The sequence below is a fragment of the Pipistrellus hanaki genome (genome assembly GCF_964339955.1).
Source record: "Pipistrellus hanaki genome assembly, chromosome: 5".
In the NCBI taxonomy this organism is placed as follows: domain Eukaryota; kingdom Metazoa; phylum Chordata; class Mammalia; order Chiroptera; family Vespertilionidae; genus Pipistrellus; species Pipistrellus hanaki.
In genome coordinates, this window is record NC_140507.1 from 88,842,420 (window position 1) to 88,856,252 (window position 13,833).

General features: G+C 43.7%; 1 protein-coding gene and 1 pseudogene across 2 annotated transcripts; both read right to left on the reverse strand.

Annotated features, from left to right (window-relative positions):
• Positions 1-6,664: 6,664 nt before the first annotated feature.
• On the reverse strand, positions 6,665-7,545 carry LOC311622623 (ubiquitin-ribosomal protein eL40 fusion protein-like; annotated as a pseudogene). The gene is made up of 2 exons: positions 7,304-7,545; positions 6,665-6,843 (listed from the first exon to the last, which is right to left on the reverse strand). The product of its transcript is annotated as a ubiquitin-ribosomal protein eL40 fusion protein-like (transcript).
• Positions 7,546-13,030: 5,485 nt separating this feature from the next.
• LOC311623114 (small ribosomal subunit protein eS28-like) lies at positions 13,031-13,344 on the reverse strand. The gene has a single exon (XM_084884869.1). It carries the CDS (start codon positions 13,312-13,314, stop codon positions 13,114-13,116), a length of 201 nt encoding a protein of 66 aa, XP_084740995.1. The 5' UTR covers positions 13,315-13,344; the 3' UTR covers positions 13,031-13,113.
• Between the last annotated feature and the right edge of the window lie 489 nt (positions 13,345-13,833).

Consider the following 13,833-nt stretch of genomic DNA (forward strand, 5'->3'; position numbering starts at 1 on the left):
CGCGCAGGGGCGTGAAGCCTGCGTCCGCTGTGTGTGGAGGACACCCCGGTCTTCTCTGCACACCTGAGGCCCACCGGACACAGGTCCAGCTGTTGCCGGCTGGAGGAAAGGGGGTTCCAGAACCGCTGTCCAGCCCGTGTCATCTGGGCAAGTAGCTCCACCTTTGGACACAAAGCCTCTCCCTGAAGCAGATCCCTGGGAGGCAGGGGAAGTGCTGATGTTCTGGGCTGTGGGGCCGCTAGGCAAGTTCCGTTGGCCACTGATGTTTGATTTCCACACAGAAAGTGTGGGGGGAGCGGGGGTGCAGAGGCCTTTGGTTGCAAGTTTGGAAGAAGCTGTCCCTGCCCCTCCAATCCAGCTTCTAGCCTGGCATTGGCTGTCCCCCTCCCTGTCTCCCTCAGGCCTCAGTCCCCTCCAAAGATCCCCCACCTCCACCTCTGCCCCACCCTCCGGCCAAGAACTGATTTGCATATCAGAAAAGGAACCGGTAACTTTTCTCAGCCGTGAAGACTGGGAACTGTCTGGTAACACCAGCCTTGCACCTGGGGCTGCTCAGAACAAAACAGTCATGTGTGTGACTCCCCCTGAATGGGGACAAGTGGCAGATTCTTTTTTCTTTTAAAAAAAATATATTTTATTGATATTTTACAGAGAGGAAGAGAGAGGGATAGAGAGTCAGAAACCAGAAACTTTGATGAGAGAGAATCATTGATCAGCTGCCTCTTGCACACCCCCTACTGGGGATGTGCCCGCAACTAAGGTACATGCCCTTGACCGGAACGGAACCCGGGACCTTTGTCAGCAGGCTGACGCTCTATCCATTGAACCAAACCGGTTTGGGCAAGTGTCAGATTCTTGGTGAAGTGCAGCGAGAGGCCCTCCAAAGGGGATGGGGTGAGCCAGGGCCAAGGGAAGACTTCAGGTGGGAGGTACTCTCCTTTTCCTGGTCCCCCATTCCCCTTCCACGGAGGGGAATGCTTCCTGGAGGAGGAGGTGACCTCAGTGGGTAGGGATTAAGCTGAGTCAGGGTCTGGAAGTGAATGAGGAGAGGACAGTGGGATGGGTCCTAAAGACCCTCAAAGGCCCTCTCTGGAGAGGCACAGTTTTTTTAGTTATTTAGTTATTTACTAGCGGCCTGGTGCATGAAATTCGTGCATGGGGAGGGGGAGCAGAACGCTCCTCAGCCCAGTCTGCACCCTCTCCGATCTGGGACCCCTCTGGGGATGTCCAACTGCTGGTTTAGGCCCAATCCCAGGGATCGGGCCTAAACCGGCAGTCAGACACCCCTCTCACAATCCAGGGCCACTGACTCCTAACTGCTCACCTGCCTGCCAGCCTGATCACCCCTAACTGCCTCTGCCTGCTGACCTGGTTGCCTCTGCCCGTCCCCCTGCCGACCTGGCCATCCCATTCAGCCTGCTGTTTAGTTGTTACTGTGATGGCATCCTGGACAATTTACATATTCCTCTATTATTAGTATAGATTTATTTATTTGTTCATTTAACATGTTTTTATTTATTTCAGAGAGGAAGGAACAGGGAGAGAGAGATAGAAACATCAATGATGAGAGAGAATCATTGATTTGCTGCCTCCTGCACGCCCCCTACTGGGGATCAAGCCTGCAACCCAGGCATGTGCCCTTGACTGGAATCAAACCCAGGACCTTTTTTCAGTCCACTCTAGCCACTGAGCCAAATTAGCTAGGGCGTGGCACAATTTAAAATTAGACCCAGGCAGGTCAGATTTAAAGTGAGTGGGCAGTGAGAGCAGCTGGGGCCTGATATGGAGGCTGCAGATGGAATGGAAGGAGGGACTCCAGAGGGATTTAAAGATAAAATTGTCAGGGGAGGGGTAGGAATCAGGGAAGGCCAGAGCCTGGTTAGTGGGAATGGGAAATGGGGCTGTTTCTAAGCTGGCCTGGCCAGTGCAGAGTGGGGTGTTTTGGGAGAAGACCCTAAAGCCCAGAGCTCAGACCTGAGGGGTGAGAAGGAGCTCCTTGCCTCCCTCTCCTCCCCTCCGGACCTCACAGGAACAAGAACCCGAAGATCTTTTTGTCCCTACTGCTTGTCAGTCCACTTGTCCCAGCCACATTGGCCATTTTCATTATGGCCAGGCCTGGAAGCTGGACCCTGGACTCTGAACCCTGTGACAGGTGGAGAATAGCTATCCGGTGCTGTCCATGGGGCCTAACGCCTGGAACCTGAGACTATGTGACCTTATATGGCAAACGGGACTTTGCAGATCTGATTTTGAGGATCTGGAGATGGGGAGATGATCTTGGGTTATCCAGATGGGCCCAGTGTCCTTATGACAGGGAGGCAAGAGGGTTAGAGAGACTGGAAGATGCTAAGCAGCTGACTGTGAAGATGGAGGAAGGGACCATGAGCCAATGCATGCAGGCAGCTTCTAGAAGCTGGAAGAGTTACAGAACGTTCTCCTCTCGAGCCTCCAAAAGGACCACAGCCCTGCAGACACCTTGATTTTATCTCAGTGAGACCCATGTTGAACCTCTGGCCTCTAGAACTGTTAGATAATACATGTGTGATGATTGTTATTGCAGCCATAGGAGACCCATACAGAATCTGAGCCCCCTATTCACAGCCCTGCTTCCACTATCAGAACTCCCTCCCTTCCCAAGTTGACTCATTTTCCAAATAATCACCGCTCTGGCTGGCCCCCTTTCCGGGGCTGATGCTCTCCTGTTCTGGAGGGTTGGGGACTGAGGTCCTGAATGTCTGTCTGTCTGTTACTGCCTCTCTGGGCCCGGCAGTATCCATCCAGTTATGTAGCTCTCACTCCAGCGCATCCTGCAGGGCAGGTGTCTGCCGTCCCAGAGTCTGACTGTCCTGTCTGGCCCAGACTTTGCCAATCAAGATGTCTGCCCTTGGAATCTAAAGAGTAAAATAAACGAACAAACGAATCAGAAACAAACTTATAGATACAGAAAACAGTTTGATGGTTGCCAGATGGGTGGGAGGCTGGGGGCTGGGTGCAAAAGGTGAAGAGATTAAAAAGTACAAAATACTCATAGGAATATAATATATAGCACAGGAAATATAGTCAATAATATTGTAATAACTATTGGTGGTGCCGGGTGGGTACTAGACTTACTGGGGGGTCACCTTGTAAGTTATATAAATGTCTAACCACTATGATGTACACCTGAAACTAATAAAATATTGAATGTCAACTGTAATTGAAAAAAACTTCTGCCCTCAATAGGGGTGAATCTACTCCCTGAAGACAGATGCCCCCAATTCAGATAGACCTGGGCCCCCATTTGTGCTGTGTGACCTCAGGGGTGTTACACAGCCTCTCTGAGCCCTGAGATGTCCCCATTTGTGGAATGGAAGGTAACCAGGCCCAACAGGGGGCTGGTACCTGGAGGGACCACTTTCTCCGTGAGCCTGTCCTACCCGTTCCCCTCCAAGTGGCCTGAGTGGGAACTAGGGGAGGGGATTAGGGGGGAAGAATGGGGAATGGAAAGGCCTCGGCACTGGCTGTTCCCTCTGCTGGAATGCTCTTCCTGAATGTCCGCAAAGCCCCTCGCCACCTCCTTGGGCCTTCAGTCACAGGCCCCCAGCTCCCCCATCCTGCCATCCCATGATGGCTCCCCAGCCCTCCTGCCTCTTGTTCAGTATTTTTTAAATTTGTTTTCTTTTCTTTTTTAAAAAAAAATATATATTTTATTGATTTTGTACAGAGAGGAAGGGAGAGAGATAGAGAGTTAGAAACATCGATGAGAGAGTCATCAATCAGCGGCCTCTTGCTCACCTGCTACCGGGGATATGCCCGCAACCAAGGTACATGCCCTTGACTGGAATTGAACCCGGGACCCTTCAGTCCCCAAGCCGACACTCTATCCATTGAACCAAACCGGTTTTGGCTAAATTTGTTTTCTTAACCCTAACTCTCACCCGAGGATATTTTTTTTGATTTATTTACAGAGAGTAGAAGGGAGGGAGGGAGGGAGAGAGGAGAGAGAAACATCTATATGAGAGAGACACATTGACTGGTTGCCTCCCACATGTGTCCCCAACATGGGTCAGGGATCGAACCTGCAACCCAGGTATGTGCCCTTAACCAGGATTTGAACCCTCAGCTGTGACCACTGGGTAACACTGGCCAGGACCCTCTTGTTCAGTATTGATCCTTGCACTGGCAGCCTCCCTGGACAGTGTCTGCCCCCCACGGGCAGGGACTCTGCTTTGATTGCCCTGTGATGCTGACACCGAGAACAGGGCCCAGCGGGTGCTTCATAAATACCTATTAGGGGCAGAGACGATGAAATAGGCAAGACAAGAAATAGGGGTTGTTGCGAAAAATGTTTCAGAGAGAGGGCTTGCTGAGTGTCTATATGTCTGTCTGTCTGCTGGGTCTCTGTGTGTTTCTCTGTATTTCTGTGTCTTTTTGTCTCTGTAATTGTCTGAGTGTGTATCTAGGTGCATGTGTGCCTGTGTATGAAGGTGTCTGTCTGATTCTGGGGTATCCCTGTGTGTCTGTAGGTCTCTGTTTTCTTTGTGTGTTTGTTGGTCTGTCTCTCGCCAATGTGACAAGAGTCCTATCTTGTCTTCATCAGGCCCAGAAATAGGACTAGTGTCCAGATATTTTGCGCCATTGGTTCAGCTCATGTCTCTGTTCTTTTTTAAAAAAAAAATCTTTATTGTTGAAAGTATTACATATGTCCTCTTTGCCCCCCCCCAAAAAAACCCTCTAGCCTGCCCCTGCACTCCTCTCCCTCCCCTGCCTCTCCTCCCGGCCTCAGACCCTATTGTCTGTGGGTTATGCATATGTGCATTCAAGTTCTCTGGTTGATTTCCTCCCTCCCACCTACCCTCCCCCATTCCCTCTGAGACTCCTCTCTGTTCCATGCATCCATGTCTCTGGATCCACTCCCATCATCAGTTTATTTTGTTAATTAGATTCCACATTTGAGTGCAATCATGTAATAACTGTCTTTCTCTGACTGACTTATTTCACTTAGCATGATACTCTCCAAGTCCCTCCATTGTGTCTCAAAGGGTAATAAATTTTTCATTTTTACTGCTGCATAGTATTCCTTGGTAGAAATGTAGCGCAGCTTTTATATATATATATATATATATATATATATATATATATATATATATATATATATATAATTGAATTTTTACAGAAAGGAAGAGAGAGGGATAGAGTATCAGAAACATCGACAAGAGGGAAACATCAATGAAAGGGAAACTTCGATCAGCTGCCTCCTGCACACCCCCTACTAAGGATGTGCCCACATCCAAGGCACATGCCCTTGACCGGAATCAAACCTGGGACCCTTCAGTCTGCAGGCTGAAGCTCTATCCACTGAGCCAAACCGGTTAGGGCTGCAGTTCTTTTATTCACTCATCTACTGATGGGCACTTGGGCTGTTTACAGATCTTAGCTATTGTACATTGTGCTGCTTTGAACAAAGGGGTGCATACATTCGTTCTGACTGGTGTTTCAGGTTTCTGAGGAGATATTCCTAGAAGTATGATCACTGGGCCAAATGGCAGTTCTATATTTAGTTTTCTTTTAGGAAACTCCATACTGTTTCCCATAATGGCTACACCATTCTGTATTCCCACCAGCAGTGTACTAGAGTTCCCTTTTCACCACATCCTGGCCAACACTTGCCATTTGTTGATGTATTGATGGTAGCCATTCTGATAGGTATGAAGTAACACCTCATCGTCATTTTTTAAAAATATATATTTTACTGATTTTTTACAGAGAGGAAGAGAGAGGGATAGAGAGCCAGAAACATTTTATAAAAAATGGGTGTTGGATTTTTGTCAAACACTTTTTCTGTGTCTATTGATCATGTGATTTTTGTCTTTTAATTTGTTTATGTGATGTATCATGTTTATTGATTTGGGTATATTTTACCAGCATCTCACTTGGTCATGGTGAATAATATTTTTAATGTCTTGCTGGTTCCAATTTGCTAATATTTTGTTGATGATTATAACATCTATGTTCATCAGGAATATTGGTCTGTAATTTTCTTTCTCTGTGGTATCTTTATCTGTTTTTGTAATTAAGATAATGCTGGCCTCATAAAAAAAAAACTTAGAAGTGTTCTTTCCTCTTGGACTTTATGTATAGTTTGAGGAGTATAGGTGTTAGTTCTTCTTTAAATATTTGGTAAAACTCCCCTGGGAAGCCATCCAGACCCGAGCTTTTATTTGCTAGGAGTTTTTTTTGTTTGTTTGTTTGTTTTCTGTGTTTTTGTTGTTGTTGTTGTTTTTAGTTATTGCTTCTATTTCCTCATTTGTTATAAACTTATTCAGGTTTTCTGATTCTTCCTAATTTAGTTTTGGAAGATTGTATTTTTCTAGGAATTTATCCATTTCATTCACATTGTCCAGCTTGTTGGCATTTAGTTGTTCATTGTATTTTCTTACAATCTTTTGTATTTTTGTGATGTCAGTGGTTATTTCTCTCCTTTTGTTTCTGATTTTATTTACTTGGGTCTTCTCACTTTGTTTCTTTTCTCTTTCTTTCTTTCTTTTCTTTTCTCTTTCTTTCTTTCTTTCTTTCTTTCTTTCTTTCTTTCTTTCTTTCTTTCTTTCTTTTTTTTTTTTTTTACTGCTCCAGTTGACAAAAGAGAAACTTTATTGAGGCCCCAGGCCACAAAGTTCAGGTAGGTTCAGCCTGCCCTGTGGACCCAAGGAGTTGGTGGAAGGGCCTTATTTAACATTCTCTTGGGGTGCAGATTGTTGGTGTGGCCTCACTTCTTCTTGTGGCAGTTGACAGCATAGAGTGCAGGCAGGTGTAACACTTGCGGCAGATCATCTTGTTGCAGTTGTACTTTTGTATGAGTTGGCGGTGAGAAGGTTACAAAGGGCTAATTCCAATGTAACCCTAATATTTGGGGGGATAGCAATCTATGCCAGCAAGCTCAGTGTATATTCTTAATAACCTATAATTAAGTCACTACCTCTTTATCAGAAACTGGTCTTGCAGAACCTGTTACAGAGGCCATAAAACTGTGAACAGTGCACTGCCCTGAGGGAGGGTTATTAATGCTGGTGCCAGACCAGGCCATCAGATATGGCCTGGAGACCCCCAACACCTGGGAGCCTTCTTGCAAGGCCCGAGAAAAGGATCAGAAGCATAATCCATATTTACAGGACAAAGACCCCAGGAAGATATAAAAGAGAAGCCCCCTACATGTTACTTTACTCAGATTTGGAAAGTTATTCCCTGAGTCTGCCAGCATAAATAAAAAGTGTCCCTCCTTTTCTTTAAAGCATTGCTTGGTTTTTCTTTGGTCTTCTGCAATAGCAGAGGAGGGATCAATGATGCCACCCCTCAGACGAAGCACCGAGTGCAGGGTGGATTCTTTCTGAATATTGTGGTCTGAGAGAGTATGGCCATCCTTTAGCTGTTTACGCACAAAAATCAGATGGTACTGGTCAGCGATGCCCTCCTTGTCTTGAATTTTAGCATTGACATTCCAAATGGTGTCACTAAGCTTAACCTCAAGGGTGATGGTCTTGCCAGTCAGGTCTTCACAAAGATATGCATCTCTGTGTCTGCTGGGGAGGCTGCTCCACTGCCTCATTGATGAGTCACTCTTAATGAGTATGGCTAATGATTCGTCCATCTTGTTTATCCTTTCAAAGAACCAGCTCTTGGTTTCTTCTTCTATTATTATTATTATTATTATTATTCTAGTCTCTATGTCATTTATTTCTACTGTAATCTTTATTATTTCTTTCCTACTACTTACTCTGGGCTTTTCTTGTTCTCTTTCTAATTCTTTAAGTTGTAAGGTTAAATAGTTTATTATTAATTTTTCTTGATTTTTTGAGGTAGGCTTGTAGTGCTATGAACTTCCCTCTGTGGATTGTTTTTGCTGTGTCTCGGAGATTTGAGGTTGTTGTGTGTTCATTTGTTTCTAGGAAGTTTTTATTTGTATTTTTTAAAATTATTTTTTATTTTTATTAAAAAATATATATATATTTTATTGATTTTTCACAGAGATGAAGAGAGAGGGATAGAAAGTTAGAAACATTGATGAGATGCCCGGAATCGAACCCGGGACCCTTCAGTCCGCAGGCTGATGCTCTATCCACTGAGCCAAACCAGTCCTGCTGTTTCTAGGAAGTTTTTATTTCTTTCTTGATCTCATTGGTAACCCATTCATCGTTTAATGACATACTACTGTGTTTCCCCGAAAATAAGACATCCTCCGAAAATAAGACCTACTTACAGGTTTCCTTCTGAGTAAAATATAAGGCATCCCCCGAAAATAAGGCCCCCTAGGCTAAACATGAGCGATTTGGTCCACTGATTCTGAAAGAAATGGAGTCACAAGAAATTCACCAGGAAATTCAGGAATTGGATTGTTATGATGATGTTCCAGAAGATGATGACATGATTGTCATTGAATAAATGAGTAAATTCTTGATACTGTAGGATTTATAGTTTGTCTGGTTTGTGTTGACAACTACCGTACTACCGTACCGTATATAGGTAATAAATTTCCTTTATTTTCATTTAACAATAAATGTGTACCATATTCTTCTTCATGGAAAAATAAGACATCCCCTGAAAATAAGAACTAGTGCATCTTTGGGAGCAAAAATTAATATAAGACACTCTTATTTTCAGGGAAACGGTATTTAGCTTCCAGGTATTCGAATGTTTTTGGGTATTTTTACTGTAGTTAATTTATAATTTCATTCTACTGTGATCTGAGAAGATGGTTGCTATGATTTCAATCTTCTTGAACTTGTAGAGACTTAGTCTGTGTCCTAACATGTGGTCTATTTTTGAGAATGACCCATGTGCATTTGAGAAGAATGTACATTCTGCTGCTTTGGGGTGAAATGTTCTATAAATGTCATCTAAACCAGTGTGTCTTTTAGAGTCACTGTTTACTTGTTAATTTATTTTAAATATATATCTCTTTATTTATTTCAGAGGAAGAAGAGAGAGAGAGAGAGAGAGAGAGAGAGAGAGAGAGAGAGAGAAATATCAATGATAAGAGAGAATCATTGATCGGCTACCTCCTGCACGTCTCCCACTGGGGATCAAGCCTGCAATCCTAGCATATGCCCTGGGCCAGAATTGAACTTGGGACCCTTCAGTCTGCAGGCCAATGCTCTATCCACTGAGCCAAACTGGCTAGGACTACTTATTAAATTTTTTTTGAAAGATCTATCCAGTGAAATTCGTGGAGTGTTAAAATCCCCTACTATGACTGTATCATTGCTCTCCCCATTAAAGTCACTGGAAGTATTTTGTGTGTGACCTTTGTTGTCTCTTATGATGGCCTTCATTTTGAAGTCTATTTTGTCGGATATGAGTATTGCTACTCCAAATTTTTTTTTCTTTTCCATTTACATGGAAACATTTGTCATCCTTTCACTCTCATCCTATGTGTGCCTTTTGTTCTGAGGTGGGTCTCTTGTAGACAGCATATAGTTGGGTCATGTTTTTGTATCCATTCAGCTACCCTGTCTTTTGATTGGAACATTTAATCCACTTACATTTAAGGTTATTATTGATAGATACTTGTTTATTGCCATTTTATTTTATTTTATTTTATTTATTTATTTATTTATTTATTTATTTTTATTTTATTTTATTTTTTTTTAAATATATTTTATTGATTTTTCACAGAGAGGAAGAGAGAGGGATAGAGAGTTAGAAACATCGATGAGAGAGAATCATCGATCAGCTGCCTCTTGCACACCCCCTACTGGGGATGTGCCCGCAACCAAGGTACATGCCCTTGCCCGGAATCGAACCCGGGACCTTTCAGTCCGCAGGCCGACGCTCTATCCACTGAGCCAAACCGGTCCCGGCTATTTTATTTTATTTTAAACAGCAATTCTTTTTAAAAAAATATATTTTATTGATTTTGCACAGAGAGGAAGGGAGAGAGATAGAGAGTTAGAAACCGATGAGAGAGAGTCATCGACCAGCTGCCTCTTGCACACCCCCTCGTGGGGATATGCCCGCAACCAAGGTACATGCCCTTGACCGGAATCGAACCCGGGACCTTTCAGTCCCCAAGCCGACGCTCTATCCATTGAGCCAAACTGGTTTTGGCTGTTTATTGCCATTTTAATTCTGTATGCCTATATTTTTATCTCTATTTTTTCTTATAATTACAGCAGTCACTTTAGCATTTCTTGTAGTGCTGGCTTGGTTGTGATAAACTCCTTCAGCCTTTTTTTTTTTTTTTTTTTTTTTTTTTTGTCTGGGATGCTCTTATTTCACTGTCTATTTGAATGATAGTCTTGCTGGATATAGTAATATTGATCTCAGATCCTTGCTTTCCATTACCTTGAATACTTCATGCCATTCCCTCTGGCTTTTTGAGTTTCTGATGAGAAATCAGATGACAATCTTCTGGAAGCTCCTTTGTAATTAGCCATTTGCTATTCTCTTGCTGCCTTTAAGATTATATCTTTGTCTTTAATTTTTGGAATTTTAATTATCATGTGTGTGGGAGTGGGCCTCTTTAGGCTTATCTTGCTTGGGGTTCTTTGTATATCTTGAACTTTTGTGACTTTTCTGTTTCACCAGGTGAGGGTAGTTTTCTGCAATAATTTCTTCAAGAACTTTCTCTATCTCTTTCTACCTTTCTTCCTCCTTTGGTACACTTACTATTCAAATATTGTTATATTTCATGTTGTCCCACAACTTTCTTAACCTGTCCTCCTGTCTTTTAATTGGTTTTTCTTTTTGGTTCTATGATTGAGTGATTTTTTTTCTATCCTGTCTTCTAATTCACTGATTAAATCTAATCTGCTATGTATTCAGTCTCCTAATCTGCTATGTATTCCTTCCAATATGCTATGTAATTCTTTACTTCTGACTGTTCTGTTTTCATAGTTACTATATATTTTCTCATGCTGTTGAACATGTTTACTATCATTATTCTGAACTCTATATCAGATAAATTTCATATCTCCATTTCATTTATCTTCTGGATAATTCTCGTGTTCTTTCATTTGGGGATTATTTTTTTGTCTCCTCATTTTGGCTGCCTGTTAGGGTTTGTGACTATGTATTAGATCTGCATCTCTCAATATCTAGTGAAGGATAGTGTCAAAAGATGTTTTGCACTAATTAGATCAGGCAAAGACTCCAAGTGTCCAGAGACCTGCCTCTGCCTGAAGACTGATTGGATCCAGTCTTTTTTTTTTTTTTTTAATAAATTAATATTAATATCAGAAAGGAAGGAAGAAGGAGAGATAGAAACACCAATGATGAGAGAGAAGCACTGATCAGCTGCCTCTTGCATGCCTCACGTTGTGTATCTAGCCCACAACCCAGGCATGTGCCCTGACTGGGAATCGAACCATGACCTCCTGGTTCAGGGGTTGATGCTTAACTACTGTGCCATGTGGGCTGAGGTGGATTTAGTATTGAATAGCACTCAGGTAATTCTTCACAGGTGTGGCGAGAGTTTTTTTGAACAGGGTGGGGCAGTCGCTTTTGCCTGGAGGCTTATTGTCATTGTCAGTCTCTTAGTTGGTGAGCCTCACCAACTCCACACCAAGATGCAAGGTGTTTTCCAATGGGGTGAGTCAACTGTCTTATCCCCAGACAGATACCACCAGGATAGCAATTGTCTGCCGGAGCAAACTGTCCTCCACATTTTACCTTGGTTGCAGGCTCAAACCTCAACCTTGGTCCTTGGCCCTGGTCATGGAGCATGTGTGAGGCCACCCACCAATTGATGTGTGTCTCTCGCATCAATGTTTTTTCTTCTTCTTCTTCTTTCTGTTTCTCCTCCTCCCTACCACTCTCTTTAAAAATCAATGGGAAAATATCCTTGGGTGAGGATTTACATAAGTAAATAAAAAGGCCCTATGAGATTGACCTGCAGCATTCCAGATGCTGCAGTAGACATGGGCATCTGTACTGAGAGTGCCAGTTTGAATAATGGATCTTAAGGTAAGACTTCTTGGGGAATGAAGAATAACCTGTTGTGCCAGCACCCCAGGACATACACCATGGAGCTATTGTATTAACCTGGCCTTGGGTAACTTCAACTTGTACCCTTTGGTGCACTCTCATAGCCCCATGGGGGGAGGGTCTTCCCCAAGACTTGCTTATACAACCTACCATAACTGGTAAATGGCAAACTACTATTCAAGTAAATAACCCTAAGAAACTTATTTGAGTAGGTACCTTAATTATTTCCACCTGGCAGATTCAGACTCTTCCTCTCACGCTAGCATTCTAGGCCAGGGGGTGTCACCAGTAAAAGTTATGGTATAGGAGACCAGGGAGACCACCTGAACAAGGATAAACAGGATAGAGCAACAGTCTTTAAACTACCCGGTGGTGCTGATGTGCCTCTGTTGATCCCTGCTAAACATTTGTCTTATTTTCCTTAGGTCAGTGCAGGCTGACAGCTTTGTGAGATGGGCTGAAGAAGTGGATCTCCGGTCCAATGTTTTGGATTGTTGGGTATATTGAAAGGTTCCCTGCTCTGCTACTGCTGGGCTATTTTGGAACACAAATCCAGTCAACGATCCTATCTCAACATGGTTTGGAAACTTGTCTTGGGGCTGATGATCAGCTTTATATATTCTGATACTGGTATGTATAAGTCTGTTCTTCTTTTGCTGTATATTGTTGCTGTGGTATATGAACACAATGCCTCACCCATTTTCCTCCCTCCCCAGGGTTTGCGAAGATGTAATGGGCAGATTACAGAGAGTGGAGAAGAAAGGTACCCATGTTGGGATGGAGCCTGTGAATTGATATGTGAATACAGCAGGTCCTCGGGTTACGCCAAAGATCTGCTTCTATGGCGCAACGTAACTCGATTTTCGACGTAAGTCGGAGCCCACCTACATAAGCACCTACGTCACTCACATGGAGCACATACACAGCAGTAATGAAGTGAAACAGTAAAAATAATGTAAAAGAAAGATAACAATTTCTGACCTTTACTTGTGGTAAATAAATAATAAAAATCGTAAAGCACATGTGGACACACGTCGAAATGACAGACTTCTTTTTTTCCCCACCCCCCGAATTTACACAAATACTTTATTAACAGTGGAACATCTTCCCCGTGGGCTGTGTGTTCACCCAGCCAGCCAGGACCCAGACACAAGTTCAGCGCAGCCTCCGGGCCTCTCGCTCGGACTCCAATAGGGTGAGCACGTCGCCCCCGCGCACAGGGCCTTTCACGTTGCGGATGATGGAGCGGCTCCTGTCGTCCACGCGGACCTTCGAGCACTGTCCCTGGGAGCCGGTCCTGCCTAGCACCTTGGTAACCAGGGCCAGCTTGATAGGCTGCACGCCACTCGTGCCCATGATGGCGGCAACAGTCAGGCGGAAAGGATTTTTTTTAAAATAAATAAATGGGAGATGGCGACCAAAAAGAGACTGTTTCTGGATGTGAGCCTGGATTGTACACACGATTACTCTGCTTGCTTTGTTTTTTGTGCTCTATATAATCCTGTAGTGAGAAAGTCCGTGTTGCAGAGCCTTCATCTGTAGGCTGCCCGCCCCTGCTCCCCTCCTGCACATGTGGGTCCTAATAAACGCATGTCTTTCACAGCTAGTCCTCTGCGTTTTATCTACTTATTCATTTTTCATTTTTAATCAGCAAGAGTTAACAGTCAGCCAAAACCGGTTTGGCTCAGTGGATAGAGCGTAGGCCTGCGGACTGAAAGGTCCCAGGTTCTATTTGGGTCAAGGGCATGTACGTTGGTTGCGGGCACATCCCCAGTATGGGGTGTGCAAGAGGCAGCTGATCGATGTTTCTCTCTCGACGATGTTTCTAACTCTCTATCCCTCTCACTTCCCCTCTGTAAAAAAAAAAAAAAAAAA